This window comes from Bufo bufo, chromosome 4, assembly GCF_905171765.1.
Source record: "Bufo bufo chromosome 4, aBufBuf1.1, whole genome shotgun sequence".
Lineage (NCBI taxonomy): Eukaryota > Metazoa > Chordata > Amphibia > Anura > Bufonidae > Bufo > Bufo bufo.
The window spans coordinates 458,904,921-458,925,612 of NC_053392.1; the positions used below are offsets into that span (position 1 = coordinate 458,904,921).

General features: G+C 41.5%; 1 protein-coding gene across 1 annotated transcript in view; it reads left to right on the plus strand.

Annotated features, from left to right (window-relative positions):
- Window positions 1–20,392, plus strand: part of FNDC1 (fibronectin type III domain containing 1) — a 218,668-nt gene extending 198,276 nt beyond the window's left edge. The window contains exons 16-20 of the mRNA XM_040429455.1: window positions 6,844–6,923; window positions 7,614–7,643; window positions 8,142–8,303; window positions 9,018–9,140; window positions 19,512–20,392. Of these exons, the coding sequence (XP_040285389.1) occupies window positions 6,844–6,923; window positions 7,614–7,643; window positions 8,142–8,303; window positions 9,018–9,140; window positions 19,512–19,627 (511 nt within the window). The 3' untranslated portion in view covers window positions 19,628–20,392. The remainder of the gene's footprint in view (window positions 1–6,843; window positions 6,924–7,613; window positions 7,644–8,141; window positions 8,304–9,017; window positions 9,141–19,511) is intronic.
- The last annotated feature ends 300 nt before the right edge of the window (window positions 20,393–20,692 follow it).

Below are 20,692 nucleotides of genomic sequence, written 5' to 3' on the forward strand. Positions count from 1 at the left end.
TGAAGCCTTGTTTTATGGAGACAAATTTGATTACTTTTTGGCTTTATTTAAGGGTACATGTAAATTACAGTGTAATTTATAGTGTACCTAATATTGGTAGGATTTTAGGCACAACAAAATATATTTTGCATTAAAAACGTGTTTTTTTTTGCCAACCTTTTATTTTTTCTGGTCACTAGGAAACTTGGTAGTTCAGCCCCCCCCACTGCAGCAATGTCAAAAGATGTTACTGCAGAAGTACCAGCACAGCCCACTGTCAAAAGACAGCAGGTGGTTCTTAAGGGGTTAAGCCATTTTATGCAATTTTTTTATTTTTTTTTACTATCATAAAGATAACTTGAAAAATGCAACCATTGCATTGCATGTGGAGGTTTATAATCTACTGTGGAGATTTATAAATACCATCATTTTCCACATCGGTCTTAACACCTTCTGCACCAACAGAGGATGTGCTTAATTTATGACGAGATGCACGCTGATGAAGAATTTATGCCTGGGATGATAGCTCTGCTCAATTGCTACTTGCAGCACTCCCCTTTTTCAGAAAGTGGTACGGGCAGTATAGAAATGGCACTTGCACAAAAATTTCACGCACAAAGTGCTATTTAAAAAGTCACAAACCCCGGGGAAAATTAGCGAAGTTTACAAAACTTTGATTCAATTGCTTCGCCGAATTTCACAAAGAAATTCGCTTTGTGACAAATTACTTTGTTACGAAGCTCATTTCTTTATAAGTAGCGGGCGCAATGATGGCAAAAGGCGATTGCTCCACCTCCAATCATTGAACCCCTCAGATGCCGCCGCATTCATCACTGATCGGAGAATCTGAGATAAAAAAATTACGGCTTTCAGAGGTTAATCCATTTGAGTGCAAAGAGGCCGCCGCGACCATCTTGATTGAAGATCTCCTGTGAAATCTTGCACGTTTTGTGATGACGTCATCACACTGGCTGGCGTGGTGATATCATAGGTCAACACACACGATATTTTGCATGGGATCTTCAATCAAGATGGCCGTGGTGGTCTCTTTGCGATCAGATAGATGAGGTGAGTATGATTTTTTTTACCGCCATTTGAGGGAAAATTGATTTGTTACCATGAAGCATAGCGAATTGAATTTTCCCTTAAATTCAGATCGAAATCCACTTTGGAGATTTCGATTCGCTCAACACTAATTATCAGGGTAGGGGATAAATTGCTACCACCTAAAAATCTCTTTAATATAGATGCTTTCAGAATCATCATTTTCAGTATCATTTTATTACACTGACTCTCGTATTGATTTGATTTTTGGAAACTAACACGTAAAGGACGCAAAGTAAATACAATATGATCAAGTCCACATATCCTCCACTTACTGTACGTAATAATATAGTATAAAAACTAGTTTTATTACTGCAAAAAATGTGGACCAGCACTCACTTTTGATGCAAAACAATCTTCACTTTATTGCCATAAACAAAATACAGGCAGATGTGATGTTTTCTGGCTAAACAGCCTTTCTAAAACAATAAAAAGGGAAGTCTGTTTAGCCGAAACGCATCACATCTGCCTGTATTTTGTTAAGTGAAGATTGTTTTGCATCGAGTGAGTGCTGAACCACTTTTTCTACTTACACATGTAATGAAATATTTATATGTAAGACATAACAATATTTTAGTTTCACTTGCTCTTAGCAATAAAAATGCAATGGTAAAACAAATTTGCAGGAACCCGAGGAGATACATCATTAAAACTAATGGAGGTATAATACTAAACAACCTTGACATTTCAAAGAAGCATTTATTATGACTGCTATTTTACACAATGTTCTTAATCTAGTGTGAGAAACAATAATTGTGGTGCATCTGTACAGGTGCGTGCCCCAACTACACAGCAAATTAGCAGGCGTATATTTCTGGTATAGTCTATGCCAGTTTCCTGCCATGGATTATAATAAGTCTTTTGGGCTGGCAATATCTGCTTCTGTACCACCCAGCTCCTCTCGCTGTTTGGAAAATTTGAAAATTGTGTGCAATCATAGTGTGCACCAAACTGTGCAACTTTTTACACCAGTTTTCTGGCTTACAAGGGATAATCAATGTTTCTCATAGAGTATATAATCATCAATTGAGTTGTTTGGTTGTTGTTTTACTTGTTATGCTCTAGAAATGACCCATTGTTTTTTTTCATATTTTTTTCAAATTGTTCCATACTAACCTGGATGCTCTCTGGGCACTATTAGACAGCCAGATGTTTGGGCTGGATGAGTGCCGATTGACAACAAACACATTGATTTCACATTCTGAATGAAAGCTAAGTGTGTGTTCATTTATCCACTTATCGGTGGAAGAATTATGGGGTCACTTATCAGGAATGAGCATTCCTATGAATGCTTGTTCCTGATATTGGCTCAAAAATCATCCAGCTTAATGTGGGCTTTAGTGATCAGTGTGAAAGTAAGATTACAGGTAATTTACTAAAAATAAAAAAAAAACACCAAGAAGGAGTTGTTGGAATCGAATGAAAGGATAAATTTATTGGGGAAAACTAAAAGGAGGCTCTGGTACCCTGTTGGGCTACCTCCATATGGTTGGCAATGTGAGCATACAGGTTTCGTATGATATTTTGAGGCACATTTGCCCACAGATGTAGCAGTTGGTTCTGCAGATTCTGCACACTTGGAGGTTGCCGACGCTTGAGTCCCAGCTGGTCCCATAAATGCTTCATTGGTGATAAATCTGGTGACCGGGCAGGCCAAGTAAGTGTTACAATCTGGCTGGGATATTTCTGGTAAACCCTTGCTGTGTATGGGCGAGCAATATCCTGCTGAAAAATCCCAGTTGGAAAATCCCAGTTGGAAGCCCTGCCATGAGAGACAAAACATGAGGCCTCAGGATGTTCTGCACATATCTTTGATTGTTACACCATCAGTTGGAGCAGTGTGTCACTGCAAAGGGAGGATTGAAGTGCTCACCATGAGGCCTCCATACTCTAAACCATCTGTCGTGGGATCCTAAAATGAACCTGGATTCATCACTAAAGACAATGTGGTTGAAGTCCTTAACAGTCCAGGTTTCTTGTTCAAGACACCACTGCAAACAAAGGCAATGCTGGCTGGCTGTCTTTGGCAGGACACGTAAAGGGTGAGGTGACTCCAAATTTTCTTTCTGCTAAGCACCTGGAAATAGTCCAGACAGAGAAAAGAGTGTGTAATGAAGGTGCCATCGAGGGTGGACAATGAAACTGTGGGTGCTTGTCAGCAGATCAAACAATCCTCTCTACTGGTGGTCTACCTGGGCCATCCAGAGCCTGTTCACCATGTATGTGTGCCCTTACATAACCACTGCTCTCAACGTCTCTTAACAGGTCAGAGTGGCAACTATTTGAAACAACCATCCTTCAGTCCAATGATGTATCCCCTCTGTTAATTGGGAAAAATGTCATTGGGACAAATTTATCATTAGCTCAAAGTCAAAATAATGGAGTGAAAAAGTCTAAATTTTTTGCGCAGTTTTCTGAAAATGGGCGTGTTTTCTTATGTAAATGAATCTCTAGACAGATTTACTATTGCGACAATTTAAAAAGTTGCAAACAATTGCGCAATTTCAGTGAGGACCATGCTTATCTTATGCGACTTTTTAATAGGACATGCAACTTTTTCGTAAAGACATGCGACTTTTGTAAAGCCCCTTACTGAAGGATAAACTGCTACAGTCAAACCACATTTATCACAGTATTAAAGGAGCATTAATAAATCTGACTTAGCCAAAAGTGACTTTGGACATATGTAAAAGTGGAGTAAGATGTAAGTGTAATGATAAATCTGGCCCATTGAGTGCATTGTATAGGCATGTCTAGCAGGCAGTGATCTCTTACCAAGAGGTACACTACCGAAAGTGGCCTCTGACAGCCTTTTTCTAGGGCAGTGGGGAAAGCACATAACTGTATACTGAATTTTGAAACAATCAATATTTCTATCTGGGTGCATTGTTTTTTTTGTCAATGAGTGTGTATGGATAACATGAGAAATGAAAAAAAAAAATGTATTGAAAAAACATTTTCTTTTCTTTTAAGATAAGATAACCCTCTTTATCAAAGCAAAAATATCCTTCTAGCTGGCCCCTGCCACGTTGTGTACTTTGCTAATAGGAAAAGAATGCAGACAGCTTTCACTGGCAGTATAAGGAACACGTGTCTCAGGTTGCAATGGGATAAGTCTTTCTCTACATTTAGAGGACGAAGAGAAACTGCAGACAATAAAGTTCAAAGAAAAAGACATATACAGATTTAGTATAGCATATAACATACTGACTAATGATTATCCTAGTAAATTGTGTGTGTTTAGGGGTTAGAAGTGAAAGCGGCCCAAGTCTAACATCTATACACTTGTGTTGAAGTGTAGGCCAACATTTACGCTAGATTTTTCAGCACCTCGGGGTGAATGCTGGGTCATCCTATAAACTTCTACTAGTGCCTTCTGACTCTATTCATACTGTATGGAATACGAACAGAGGCTGGAAAACCAAGATGTATTGCAGCTGTAAGCACTACACAAAGAAATTTGGCAAATTCATATGGTGGAATTATTTCTTAAATGAAAGGATAAAAATTGTCTAAATATTTTGATCGTTGTATTAAGCACTTTGTTCCTGGTTACCACCAGCTGCAAGTTTAGAAAAATCATCAGTTTCAGCTTACATTAGAGGCAACCAATAAAATTGTATTTTCACTTGCAGTGGTTTATTGGATGTATACCTCTATGTAGTTAGATACTGATATTCTTGATGAGGTTGAAGTCAAATTTCCATTAGTGAGCCATTAGTGAGATAACAGAGTCAGTTTGACCATTTCATCAAATTACAAACTGAACTAGAATATGCTGTAAACTGGACTGGGTCATTTTGAGAAATATTGGTCTTAAAAGACTTATAATGTGAGAAGCTAGGAGAGTTAAGTACTTTCAGAGTATTGTCATGAAAGAAAGTCAGATGTAAGTCATATGAATATATTTCAACAAGTAACTGAGGATCTTGTTTATTACTTGTTTTTACTATTTTACTATTTTACACATGACCTTTTTTCTCACTTAATTCCTGTTGAAATGCTATCAAGAATAACAATTTAAGCTAAATATAAATCGCATTGCATTTTAGCAGAGTAGAAATATTCTGGCTCTGTAATAGCAAATAGCAAATCTCAACAGATTAGTTTAAGTTACTTAAAAAGTTATTCCGGTTACATTGTTATCCTCCTATCCACAGAAGAGTACTGCGCTTGGCTGTCTCCATAATTTCCATAGAAATGAATGGAGTGCCCGCACGCCTGCCTGACCGGCCTTTCTGTTCATTTCTGGGGGCTGTAGGGGGTACAGAGCCCCCGTTCTCGTGAACTCAAATTTAGTAGTTATCCCCTAATCTAATAGTAATCACCTATCCTGTGGATAGGAGATAACAATATAACTAGAATACCCCCTTAAATCAATTTATAGAAAATAAACTTACATTTTAAAGCTGCTTATTCAGTTAAATTTGCAGTTCATTGGTACTGGAAGAATACTGCCCCTCTCTTGACAACTTTAGTGCTCAGGCACTTAAGTGTATCTTGGGCAGTAGAATTACAGTATATTCAGTAACATCATTTTAAGTTTTATTTTTGGCCCTTGTGGTTGGTTCAGTCTAACAATGTGGCCCCAGACCAAAAAATGTTGCGCACCCCTGCTTTAAAGCATACTTTCAGCGGTCAACTTAGAAAAAAAACCTTTTCCTTTATGTACCATACTGTGCAAGGTTTTTAATATATAATTAAGTGAGTGCTCCATACTGTTTATTAGCTTTGCAGGCTTTCATCTAATCATTTCAATATGGTGCAGAGTAAAAGGTCATTTAAAGGGCATCTGTCAGCAGATTTGTAGATATGAAACTCGCTGACCTGTTACATGTGCACTTGATAAAGATTTTTTGCACATTTGTGTGTGACAGCCAGGTCCCAGGATCCTTATTTATGACCTCATCTGGCCAGCTGACACTGTCATCACTCACTGTCTGTCAGTGTCGTGTCGCTCAGTCACACACAGGCTGCCGCTGCACTCGGTCCTGAAGTGGCAGCCATCTTCTTCTTAAGTTCTTCTTTCTCCGCAGTGTCTGGAAGGTTGGGCGGAGCCTATATCAGTGCGTACAGCCGTGCGCTCCCTGGTGATTCATCAGGGCGCGCGCACCTTCGGCTGACAGTTTACCGCTCCTCGCTCACTCTGCGCAGTGCAGCAGAGCAGAGTGAAAACATTAAGTCAGTGTTTTTTGGGCCAGCGGCCAGCCAGCGCCCTCCTGCAGTCTGGCGCCCGGGGCAACGCCCCCCCCCAGCGCCCCCCCACGCTACGCCACTGCTACAACCTGTCTCTGCCACCCACACCCTACCACCTTTTTTAAAAGAGGCAAGGGGGGCATATAAATTCCAACTGTACCTAACTTTATTTAATTGCAAACCAGATGTTTGTGACTTCTTTTTACTCCAGAAAACTAGCGTAGGGGGCACCATAAATGAGCCTCAATGATAACTTCCTGTTTGTGAATTATAAAAAAAGGCGAGGTCTTCAGCACAAACAGATGAGCTTTAGTGTTGGTTTCTATCACAGCTACAATAGGAATTTATAGAGTAAACTCGTATAAACCTGTTGATGATATTGTTCAGCAAAAGGTGAATGTTTCTATGCATATGTTAATGACATTTTAGATTCATTTTCTATCCATAGTTCTAAATACTTTTGACAATTTATTCTCTATTACATCATAGTTATAATGATTTTATCATATTAATCTTCACAAAAGCTTATAAAACATACCAAATAACACTTATGTTTATTTCAAGATATTACTTCCAAATCCAAGCAAAGAATCCATATGGCTTGGGACCCATGAGCCCCTCTGTGTCATTTGTTACAGAATCAGGTATGAGTACATGCAGATACACAATATGATAAAATAAAGGTAGTAAAAAAATAAAGATATCAGTTAACTGCAAAATAAGCTACAAGTCTGGTAAATAGTAACATAATAGTAATATATTTTCAGTTACTAATTATTTTAGTTTTAAAAGTTTATTATCCATCCACATTTTGTCCAATGGTTATGTGACATTGAAATGTTCCATGGCGCTAGCACTGTGTATATTTACATATAGCTTTGGGTTTTGGGGAGTAAGGACAACATAAAAATGAATAAAATCTGTAAATAATTATTTTTTTCAAATTTCATGAGGTTCCCCAACCCTTTTTTAATTATGTTCATAAATTCTTGTTAAGCTTGGGAGTCCCCGAGTGCTCTCTCTGTATAAAGTGATAGTATGCGTTCTGGTAAGACTCCAACATCAGAAGTAACTGGAGCAGTGGACCAACATATGCACTACCGCAGCATTCAGAGAAGGAACTTGGGGACCCCACAGTATTGGCATTGTGGGTGGGTCCCAGCAGTTGTACCCCCTCACAATGTGATAGGTATCACCTTGTCTAATCCAATAAATAGGCGATAAATCAGTTTTGTGGGATAAAAACTTTAAAGAACCTGCTTGTGCTTCATGTGTGCTATTTTGTTCCTGAGAGTTTGCTAATATTTTATATTTCATCATTTTCTTCCCCACAGACAATCCATTACTGATTGTAAGGCCACCAGGTAAATCAGATTGCATAGCATGCTTTCTTTCTATTAAATGCCTTTAAAGAAAAGACTTATTCTATAACTTGTCACAAGGCTACTGGTCAATATTGAGAGCATATATTGGATAGCATAAAAGTGAGGGCTGACTACAACTGCAGTGTGATTGTATGTGTTGCAGTTAGTAATCCTGTAGTTCACAGGAAGTCAGCTACACAGGAAAGACTGACCATGTCACAAAATCAAGCTGTGGACTGCTAGTCAATGGGTTCAACTGTATGGATGCTACTAAGCTGAAGTGAAACCAATACACTGCTAGAATATTACTGAGTTATTATTACATTTCAAAAAATAAATTTACCAGAATGATTCTTTAACTCCACATGGTGCAGGTCACATGTATATGGTTATACACAGAAATAATATACAGATAATAAAACTTACTTAAACTATAGGTTAAGAAAAACAATTAAAATCTCCATATTATCATGATATCATCTTTTCATTCTCTTTAAGGAGGTGAACCTATTTGGATCCCTTTTGCATTCAAACATGATTCAAGTTATTCTGGTTGTCATGGAAAACATTATGTTAAAAGAACATGGTACAGAAAATTTGTAGGAGTTGTCCTTTGTAATTCTTTACGGTATAAAATTTACCTGAGTGAAAGTCTAAGAGGTAAGAACTTAAATGTGAAGAATGAATTGTTTCCTATTAGACGAATTATTAAAAATACATGTAACAGTAAATGATGGACAATATTTTAGGATTGTGTTGGAAAAGGCAATTTGATTTCATGGAAAATAATGACATATTGATGAAACGTTACATGTGCACTTTGCAACTGAAGATATCTGTGTTGGTCCCATGTTCATATGTGCCTGCATTGCTGAGAAAAATGATGTTTTAATATATGCAAATGTTAAAAAATAGATAAAAAATGTATATATATATGCGTATCGCCATTACACTTAGAGGTTCTGCTGTCTTTGCAACTGTGACCCGCTCGGCACTTTGACTTCAGGGCTAGGTGTGATCATGTTTACACTGCCTGGTCTTGTCAATCAAAATGCAGAAGGAGCGGCAGTTGCAGAGAGAGCAGAGACTCTAGGAGTAAAGGCAACGCCCCCATTGCTCCTAGAGGCTCATATAATAAAACATAATTTTTCTCAGCAATGTGAGCACATATGAACACGGGACCAGCACAGATGCCTTCAGCTGCCAAGTGCACATGTAACAGGTCAGCCAGGTTCACAGGTACAAATTAGCTAACAGATGCTCTTTAGTGCCCGTCTTAAAGTGTTAAAGCTATTTTTAATTTGCCAATAAAGTGCCAAATTGTTTTGGAAACAATTAGAAATATGCTGAAGGTATTTTACTTTTTTGTTTTAGACACATTTCACAGTATAGGTGATAGTTATGGAAGAGGAGAAGATCATTGTCAGTTTGTGGACTCTTACATGGAAGGAAGAACAGACCCATCTTCTGAATTCCAGGTGTTGCCTAAAATTAAAGGTAAGGAAGGGTCTTTAGTGTCTGTACTCTGATAATTTTGTTATGTTGAAATAACATACAGATGTAGCAGAGCTAAGTATATGGCACATTATGGGTTGCTGAAACCTTTCCTGCTGACAATACAATTATGCTTTCATGGGTATCAAGCAGTTTTTTTTTTAGCTAATTTCCTCATAAGCTATTTATCTACTTTCACACTTATAATTACATGGAATAAGGCAAATTGGACGCCTCTCCCACTGTGATTCTGTAAAGTTTAATTTTCTTATCAGGAAAGATTAAAGGCAATTATCGGGAAGGAACATTCCTAGTAACGCACATTCCCAATATTTGTCCCGTGTGAATGTGTTGCTGATCACCCCATGAACATGATAGGGTTATTGGTTACTTACTCAGGGCCCCCCATAACTTCCCCATTTTCCCCCATCCAAGTACCATCCCAATAAAACACCACACACTTTGCTTGGATTAAATCGGCCACAGCAGCCGTTTTATTAATAAAATAAATACATCCATAAATAACAATAACATTAAAATTAACATTAACCCCTGACGAGGGAGATCGTAGAAGCCCCAAAATGTTACCATCCACAAGAAGCCAACCTGGCAACTCCATCTTGCCTCCAGCCGGAAGCACCAGCTCGGAGACACCAACTGATGGACGCCTTCTGCAATTAACCAAGTACCTGAAACTATGAGAGTCCAGCCCCACCATTGAGGCCCTCCCATTTCCATTACCGTCATATACCACCAGCTTCTATGATCTCCCACCGCCACGACTGCCGCGACATGTAACACTGCCCCATATCTTGCACAACCACAAAACCTTAGGGTGGGAGGGAGGGAGTTTGATTCCAACAAAATGGCGCCGGCTGACTGCCGGTCACCTCTATTTAATCCCTAAACTCCTGCTACCTAATCACCCTAACCACACCTCCCCACCCCAGTTTAACTAACTCCAACCCAGGCCCTTCCTACCAAAACCCATCATGACGGCCTCCCCTTACCTGGCATCCTAGTCCGGCCTCTCTATCTTTTGTAGATAGCAATTTTCTGCCCAGAAAGAATGATTCTTTATGAAGAATAGCAGTCTCCATATAGAGGATATGATTGCTGCCTGTAAATATACCCCTCACCTCTCCTCAGTCCATGTAAAGGGTAAAGGCCCTACACAATAGTGTACACACCAACAACCACAGGATTGGCTGACAGTCTATGTGTATGGGGAGATCCTGACTCTCCCTTGACAGATGATGCTGGGGGAAAGAAGGATTGTTTAAACTGATTATTTTTGAATGATCCTTTTGTTCTCCCAGGAGATAAGGGACACTTCTGGCAGCAGCTTTCTTTTCTCTCCTCACTGACAACACATACACGCTCAGCCAAACTGAGCATATATGTGTATGGAGGAGTCAGGAAAGATTGCTGCCTGTTAAATGATTGTTCAGCCAACAACTATTGAATGTACAGTCGTGGCCAAAAGTTTTGAGAATTACATAAATATTGGAAATTGGAAAAGCTGCTGCTTAAGTTTTTATAATAGCAATTTGCATATACTCCAGAATGTTATGAAGAGTGATCAGATGAATGGCATAGTCCTTCTTTGCCATGAAAATTAACTTAATCCCAAAAAAACCTTTCCACTGCATTTCATTGCTGTCATTAAAGGACTTGCTGAGATCATTTCAGTAATAGTCTTGTTAACTCAGGTGAGAATGCGGACGAGCACAAGGCTGGATATTATGTCAGGCTGATTGGCTTAAAATGGCAGACTTGACATGTTAAAAGGAGGGTGATGCTTGAAATCATTGTTCTTCCATTGTTAACCATGGTGACCTGCAAAGAATGGCAGCAGGCAGGAATGGCAGCAGGCAGGTGTGAGCGCATCTGCACGCACAGTGAGATGAAGACTTTTGGAAGATGGCCTGGTGTCAAGAAGGGCAGCAAAGAAGCCACTTCTCTCCAAAAAAAACATCAAGGACAGATTGATCTTCTGCAGAAAGTATGGTGAATGGACTGCTGAGGACTGGGGTAAAGTCATATTCTCCGATGAAGCCTCTTTCCGATTGTTTAGGGCATCTGGAAAAAGGCTTGTCCAGAGAAGAAAAGGTGAGCGCTACCATCAGTCCTGTGTCATGCCAACAGTAAAGCATCCTGAGACCATTCATGTGTGGGGTTGCTTCTCATCCAAGGGAGTGGGCTCACTCACAATTTTGCCCAAAAACACAGCCATGAATAAAGAATGGTACCAAAACACCCTCCAACAGCAACTTCTTCCAACAATCCAACAACAGTTTGGTGACGAACAATGCATTTTCCAGCATGATGGAGCACCGTGCCATAAGGCAAAAGTGATAACTAAGTGGCTCGGGGACCAAAACGTTGACATTTTGGGTCCATGGCCTGGAAACTCCCCAGATCTTAATCCCATTGAGAACTTGTGGTCAATCCTCAAGAGGCGGGTGGACAAACAAAAGCCCACTAATTCTGACAAACTCCAAGAAGTGATTATGAAAGAATGGGTTGCTATCAGTCAGGAATTGGCCCAGAAGTTGATTGAGAGCATGCCCAGTCGAATTGCAGAGGTCCTGAAAAAGAAGGGCCAACACTGCAAATACTGACTCTTTGCATAAATGTCATGTAATTGTCGATAAAAGCCTTTGAAACTTATGAAGTGCGCGTAATTATATTTCACTACATCACAGAAACAACTGAAACAAAGATCTAAAAGCAGTTTAGCAGCAAACTTTGTGAAAACTAATATTTTTGTCATTCTCAAAACTTTTGGCCAGCTTAAGACTACACAGCGACTTTGGTCAAGAAACAAGGTGAACAATAAAAGATCACATTTTAGTGCTGCCTGCATCGAAACAACCAGCAAGTTTCTATGACTGCAACTCGACAGTCATAAGAAATACAGCAGGTTTGGCTTTTTTGCAACTGTCATGTTGAAGTTGCGATAACTTGTGTGTTACAACATGACCGCATCACTTTCATTAGTTGTGATGCAACTATGCACTATGATCTTTACCTGCAGGATGTGTGCCATGGCCTAAGGTCCTGTGTACCTTTAGCTTAAAGGGAACCTGTTACCGGGATTTTGTGTATAGGGCTGAGGACATGGATTGCTAGATGGCCGGTAGCACATCCGCAATATCCAGTCCCCATAGCTCTGTGTGCTTTTATTGTGTAAAAAAACCGATTTGATACATATGCAAACTAACCTGAGATGAGTCCTGTCCCTGACTCATCTCACGTACAGGACTCATCTCAGGTTAATTTGCATATGTATGAAATCGTTTTTTTTTACACAATAAAAGCACACAGAGCTATAGGGACTGGGTATTGCGGATGTGCTAGTGGCGATCTAGCAACCCATGTGCTCAGCCCTATACACAAAATCCTTGTGACAGGTTCCCTTTAAGTGTTTTTTTTTCTGTTAAATTGTAGTGTAGCCGAAGCCTAGAGGAAAAGGTCGCGTTGTTTAGCAAAGGCAGGCCATATAGCTGCTTTTTGTCCAACGGATATAAAGGTCACATAAAAGATTGATCTCTTCCACATGTTAATGGGTGATAAGCAGTGATGTAGCTAGAAATGACTGGGCCCCACAGCAAATTTTTGAATGGGGCCCCCCTCCCCCAGTAATTTTTTCGCAACCCCTTCCTTTCATGCCGCCCCAATTCCTGTGGCCAGTAAAGATCGCTCTCTCAGACCAGGGCCGGCAGCTGTTCCATCCGTTTTCTACGCCGTCTGTACTGTCACTGTATATAATGTCATTGTGTAATACTGTTGAGGGGGCCTGACAAAGTCTTTTAGTCCTCCTCCTCCTGGATGGACCCCCTTCTGGGTCAGGGCCCCAAAGCAGCCGCTTCCCCTGCTTCCCCTATAGCTACGCCCCTGGTGATAAGAACTTGCACAGGGCTGTGGCCTCCATAGGTGCAGCAAGGTTAGTGAACAAATTCATGTAAAATGTACTACAGATAGGAACATGGGATGGGGCATCAAGACTTCCTATATTGCATAGTAAGAAGCATGATGGTTTCAAGCAGAATTTGAATAGGGTCTCATTGTTATCTATGTTATGAGACTTCCCCATCCTCTCTGTATGCTACAGTTTACATACATTTATAAAATGAATAAAGGGTCATATCTAGTGTTGCTTTTTGTTAATACATTTTATTAAGATTTTGGTACAGCATGTACATAAAGTGAAAATGGAGGATTATACCTCCCCATGTTTGAGTACATTAATATCAAAGGTACGCCGTACAATATATCCACTACCAGGTAACAAAGAAAAAAACAGAAAGCATACATAAACCATAAAGATCTAGTGGCAGTACATTTCTAAAAAAATATATATTTTCTATCCCTAAATAGAATGCAGTGCAACAACAGCCAAGAGACTTATAGCTATTTGAGTTGTATCCTAATTATCCCTGTTATTTAGTAATTCTGGTGCATCCTATTTGTAAGTGTATTATCATGAGATCAGAAGTTTGTTAAAAAATAGACTTAGACTTGGGTGCATAAAGAGTTTACTAAACTATGATAAAAGATATATATATATATATATATATATATATATATTTATATATATAAAGATATACAAAGACAAAGATAAGTAACAGTCACCGCAAGTCATGAGACAGATGGACCGGCTCCAGGTTGACCAGCACCCAAACTAAGTGTTTTTTACTCTCTTGACCCCTCCTAGCCCCACCTAAAGGTTAGTACACATGTACAGTTACTGCAGACTGCAGAAATGTGGCCAGGTATAAACATCTCAAAATACCTTCATGAAGTTAAAGGGGAAGAACCAATTAAAAACCTTGCTTTACAGTAAGCTCCCTAAGGGAGGAAATTACGGGATACTTAAGTACCATTGTGTTAATCTAAATGGTTGCATAATTGAGTCCAATTTGGTGCGCCGAAATAAGACCCTAAGAATAAGCGCCACTTCAGGAAAGATGGTCCATTATTTCGCTCCTTATGTCACTAATAGCCACAGTAAATTCCAAAAAGAACAGCTTTTTAAAGCAGGTTATAATATATGTATAGGTGTGGACAGTAGTCAATTGTCACGGTGGGGAGTGGGGGAAAGGAAGGACGCAACTTAAAGGGAAAGTGCACACACAAGCATACCAAACCACACGTTACCACCGGCAACAGCATGCGTGGCAACCATGTCACGGCAATCACCCAGAAGACCGAGACACTGCCACCGCATGCTCTCACAGCAACACGTTGCCGCGGGCAACCGCAAGTGTGGCAACAGTGTCACAGCGCAAACCAAAGGCCGTGACACTCCCACCCCTCAAAGCCCCCCAAACAAAAAAAAGGGGAACTAAACAGAAAACCCAAAAAACAACAGGGCGGGGGGTAGGGGAAAGTAACAGGATCAGTGTCATTGCAAGAAAGTCTCTAAAAGACTGCTGCCAGCCCCCATAACCACCTAGAAACCAGGCAGCCAGCCACCATACAGCTCAGAGAGACCGCACAGAACACTGTATCCACCTCAGACCCAGTTCACACAAGGTCACTGCCAGCAAGCATTCCCAACCAGCACACAGCCAGTACACCACAGGAATGCAGCCAGCACACAACACAAGTGACAAAACCACTGAGACATGGACAAGGGGAAGTAAGAAGATTCAGCGTCAGAGCAAGGATGTCTCTCTAAGACTGCCATCAGCCCCTGGAGCAACACACAGGAACCAGGGCACCAGCCACCAAACAGGCCAGAGAAACCGCACAGAACGCTGCGTCCACCTCAGACACGGTTCACACCAGGTCGCTGCCAGCATGCATCCCCAACCAGCACACAGCCAGTACACCAAAGGAATGCATCCAGCACACAACACAAGCACCTGAACCACTGAGAAATGGGCGAGGAGAAACGCAAACACCAGTGACGGTTCACACCAAATGCAACCAACTGTCACAGGGAACCGCACTGTCAACAGCATCTCACCTTTCACCCTCCCTCCGGAGGATAAGCATGTGCGCCAGAAAATGGCAGGCGACACATGTTGGGCCCTCTTCCGAAGGCACACCAAGCAAGGAGCCTTTGTGGTCAAACTCTCACGGTGGGGAGTGGGGGAAACCCCCCACGTGCGGTGTCAAAGGGTAAAAGGGTATCAGCCTGGCCAAAAGGAGTAATAAGGGAGCAGGTCACCTCCTACAGCGTCCCTAATCCTTTCCCTGACTCCTCAGTGTATGAGTGGACCCCGATGGTAGGACGGCTCATACTCCGGATTCCTTGGAGACCCTGAGTCGCCCTGGTAATCCCTCACCAAGGAGCCGGGAAGAGACGACCTGTTCATCCCAGTCATGGAGGAACAGGAGTCTCTATCTGAGGCCAGGCTGCAAGGAGAGGGGAACACATACAGCATATGGAGTTGGCAGGTAAGCAAAACCCATAACACACTTACCTGCCACAGACAAACTGACTGGAACCCATGCACAAGTGCTGCTGTCCACACCAACATTAAGGACACAGCACAAACCACAACCACACAGGAACCCAGGACACCCATAGCTGCAATAGACGTGAGACAGGGGAATATCTAGCAAACATGCTGGACACCAAACATCACCAGCCATGTAACACAACACAAGACATACAACACCCTGAACATAACCCATACAAACCAAAAGATAAGAAGGGAAAGAGACACCATAATAACATCAGTGACCACAAGGGTGGCCCTCACTGGACAGATGGTAAAAGCCAGGAACAGTGAATCACCAGCATACACCAAGGCTGGAGGAACCCTGAGCTTCAGGCATCCAGCAGAGGCTAAATAGCCCAAGCAGCCACACCCACACCCACATAAACCCAGTGTTCACAAAACACTAGGAAGGGATTTAACCCTTCCAACACCAGACAAAGGAAGGAAGCCACTTAAAGGGGAAGTGCACACACAAGCATACCAAACCACACGTTACCACCGGCAACAGCATACGTGACAACCATGTCACGGCAATCACCCAGAAGGCCGAGACACTGCCACCGCATGCTCTCACAGCAACACGTTGCTGTAGGCAACCGCAAGTGTGGCAACAGTGTCACAGCGCAAACCAAAGGCCGTGACATCAATTAGTTAACAGACATTTCTTTGCTATCATAATTAATGTTGAGTGAAGTGAGCGTCAGACAAAAACACAGAAATATAGTGGCAATACTGGAGGAGCTGCTCAACCCCTAACACTGTAGCGTGTTTTTCATTGGGGGAGCAGCCCCACCGCATGTGGACCGCAGCAACCGACTAACCCCAGCAAAAAATGCATACGGTGGAGGATGTCGGCGCGGTCCACATGCACCACAAGGACATCCTACACAAAACGGAGCATTGTGCGGATGTAAATACAATCATATAGCAAAAAAATGCACCACACGGATATGCCACTGACTATACTGGCTAGTCATAAATGCAGATATTAAAAGCTGAGACTTTCGCCAATATATTCCTGTCGGGAAAATATCGGAGCCCTTCATGCACCACGTCACGGTCACTCAGCATGGCAAAGGGTCCCACCACTACGCTAACTATGGTGTGAACAGGGTCTGAAGGTGATGTAATCCAGCTCACAGCCAAGCTTCCACACAAACGCCTAGCAGGACAGCTAGTGCAATGTGAACAAAGCCAGGCTTCAAGCCACACCCATATCAGACCCTGTGATGGAGGTCACCAGGTGCAAAAGAGTGTTTGAGTGCCAGGTAAAGGCACATACACTACATATAAAACAAGACAAAAACACAGAAATATAGTGGCAATACTGGAGGAGCTGCTCAACCCCTAACACTGTAGTCCACATGCACCACAAGGACATCCTACACAAAACTGAGCATTGTGCGGATGTAAATACAATCATATAGCAAACAAATGCACCACACGGATATGCCACTGACTAGTCATAAATGCAGATATGATTGTATTTACATCCGCACAATGCTCCGTTTTGTGTAGGATGTCCTTGTGGTGCATGTGGACCGCGCCGACATCCTCCACCGTATGCATTTTTTGCTGGGGATAGTCGGTTGCTGCGGTCCACATGCGGTGGGGCTGCTCCCCAATGAAAAACACGCTACAGTGTTAGGGGTTGAGCAGCTCCTCCAGTATTGCCACTATATTTCTGTGTTTTTGTCTTGTTTTATATGTAGTGTATGTGCCTTTACCTGGCACTCAAACACTCTTTTGCACCTGGTGACCTCCATCACAGGGTCTGATATGGGTGTGGCTTGAAGCCTGGCTTTGTTCACATTGCACTAGCTGTCCTGCTAGGCGTTTGTGTGGAAGCCTGGCTGTGAGCTGGATTACATCACCTTCAGACCCTGTTCACACCATAGTTAGCGTAGTGGTGGGACCCTTTGCCATGCTGAGTGACCGTGACGTGGTGCATGAAGGGCTCCGATATTTTCCTGACAGGAATATATTGGCGAAAGTCTCAGCTTTTAATATCTGCATTTATGACTAGCCAGTATAGTCAGTGGCATATCCGTGTGGTGCATTTTTTTGCTATATGAAGTGAGCTTCAGATGCTAAATCCAAAGTCGCTTCGTTCAAAACTTTGGATTAATACTGTACAGAGATCCATCTCCATACAGTATTAAAATGTATGGGCTCCGATGAGCCAAAGTAAGTTATTCGCGAAGTCGCGCGTGACTTCGTTGAATAACTTTGATAGTTGATTTTTAAAGTGGAAAACCACTTCAAAACTTGAAACTGAACTCGACTTTGATTCTGAGGTACTAGTCGGAACTGGAGCCGAGTTCGGTTTCAAGTTTTAAAGTGGTTTTCCACTATAAAAATCAACTACCGAAGTTATTCAACAAAGTCACGCGCGAATAACTTACTTTGGCTCATGCAACTTTGGATGTAGCATCTGAAGCTCACTTCTCTCAACACTAATCATACTAATTGCATGTGCCAAGGAGGGTAAATGAGCTGTAGGTTAAATCAAAGCCCCCTCTCCTCGAATACTGTGAAACATTGCTTCTATAGGACCTAGGTGCCCTTGATATCCACATAAAGAGCTTATCAACACAGATACCTCTTTCCAGTAAAACTGTATACTTAGGCAAGACCATAATCCATGATATAAATTGGATCATGGCAAAGCAATTTTGGGAGAGAAAGAAGTCTATTTGGTACTCGTTCTGAGAGAGGGAGAGTGAAGTCAAATATTGCTCCATGTAAATCTTAAGATGCATTTTCCTCCATCCCTCATTAACAATAAGGGTTCAAAAATCCACCAGTCAGTTGACAACGGACATTGACATTTTCTAAAAGCCATTGTTGGGGTCATGGGGGGCGTAGCTAAAAGCTCATGGGCCCTGGTGCAAGAGTTCCGCTTGGGCCCCCGTCCCTCAGTGCTTGTTGGCAAGGGGCAGGGGAGCACATATCCTTCCTGCTGCCTAAGGCAAACATTGAAAGGGCACCCCCTCATGCAAAATTCTTGACCTAACCCCTTCGCTCCAGCCAGAGGTGTAAATTGACCAGTATGCACTTTCTATAATGCCAGTGTCTTATGTGTCACAAGATTCTTTGGGCCCCCTCAGGCTCCTGGGCCCGGTAGCGACTGCTACCTCGGCACCCCCTATAGCTACGCCCCTGGTCATGGGTACCAGCCTGTGCTTTAGCGTGATGTATAAATGAGAAATAAACCATTTCTTAGAGTCAGTATGGACACTATCAAAAACAGCTTGGGGCTTTCCTGGATATATCCCTAAGTTTATAAAATAGAAGTGCTGAACCTGATGAAAGGGGAATATTTGGGATCCTTGGATTTGAAATTTTTGCTGTAATTCTCAAAGCCATCTCGAATAATGTAGAAAATCCTGCAGTTTCCCAATTCCCTTGTTTCGCCATTCCACCAATAACTTACTATTATCCCCTGTGAAATCCCAATTTCCCATAGTGGCACATGTATAGAGCATTGATAGGATCACTTGTACGCCTGATGAAGTACTTTTCATATAACTAATGTGTCTTTAATCAGAACCAAACCTTTAATATGAGGTGGGAGGGCAGCCAGTTTGGAGTATGCTAAAGCTAGAAAGGTCCACGGGCGAGCTAGCTGCCATTCCAAAGTAAGATTGGAATAGTATGACATATTATTTAGCATTGGTAAGAAGACTTGAACATTCCACATGTATTTCATAGGGAACCAGGTAATATCTAGTCTTCTTTAAATTACAGATTCAGCTGCATCTATGTTAGGATATGTCTTGTGGAATTGTTTTGCCTTGCAAGATATCACTGAGAAAACTTACTGTGTATTTGTGTTGTTATCCAATAGCGTTTTCATATTCCAGAAGCATTATGCAGAAGGGTGACATATTTCAATTTTTTCATATATTTACAGGTTATTATCGCCATTATACCCAAGAGCCTGTGATGTTTGGACAAATAGGCTATGGAACGCCGAATAATTATGTTGGTTGGTATGAATGTGGAGTCCCCATTCCTGGAAAATGGTAATGCTTTGGCAATAGTATTCCAAAATTTAGCAGACTATTTCCTACTAAATTTCTTGCCATTTGATGGACTTGTATGTAAAAGGATCGGTGGTACAGCGTTGGAATTCAATTCATTATAGGACAAAAAGCACAATACATCTACAATCTTCAAGAAAAAAACAAGAACACTGTGTGAAACTAAATGTGGTGCTACTTCTAAATGGTCTTAGAAGCAAAATTAGACTCTGCTATAATGATCCATGGTTTCCCACATGGGTCATCTTCAGCGAACCCTGAAAACAACCACCTAATAACTTCCAAGAATGACCTAAGCTTGCTGTGCGTGCTTACTTGTCAGACCTCCACTGTTGTTCTGAAAGAAAATGGCCTCCATCAATAACCACTGGCAGAACACTGTGCACTTCAAAGACAAACATCATGCAATCACGCTTATGTTACTAGTTATCATGTAATATACGACAGCTTGCTTTTAAGCAAAAACTTGTTGGAGCTTATCCCTGATGTCTAGGCACTTGTGGACATTTCTACTTTCTCTCTACTAGTTTATTTGGGTACTGTGCATGAATATCACAGTACCCACAACTGACTAATGCTTGACAAAGATTAATGCAGCATTTCCCAATGTCTTTTGTCCATTGTCCATCAGCATTAACTGTGAATTCTGATTTGCATTCTGTTTACTGGGTACCATTGTTTTGGGCTTGTTAGATAACCTTCACAAAGACATATTAAAGGGGTTTTCCGCTTTTTTTCTATTGATGATGTTGATGATCTATATGATAGGTCATCAATATCAGATTGGCAGGGATCCGACATCTGGCACCCCCGCTGATCAGCTGTTTGAAGAGAAGGCAGAGCTCATACGAGTGCTGTCTTCTCTGCTCTGTGTATCTGCTCACTGCAGCAATTGCAGCAGGGAGCAGTGTAATTACAAGTATGGCATCCCCATTCACTTCTATGGGACTGCTCCGTCCTATTCACTTGAACAGACAGGAGCGGTCCCATAGAAGTGAATGAGGACGCCAATCTTGTAATTATACCTGCTCAACACTGCAATTCATGCAGC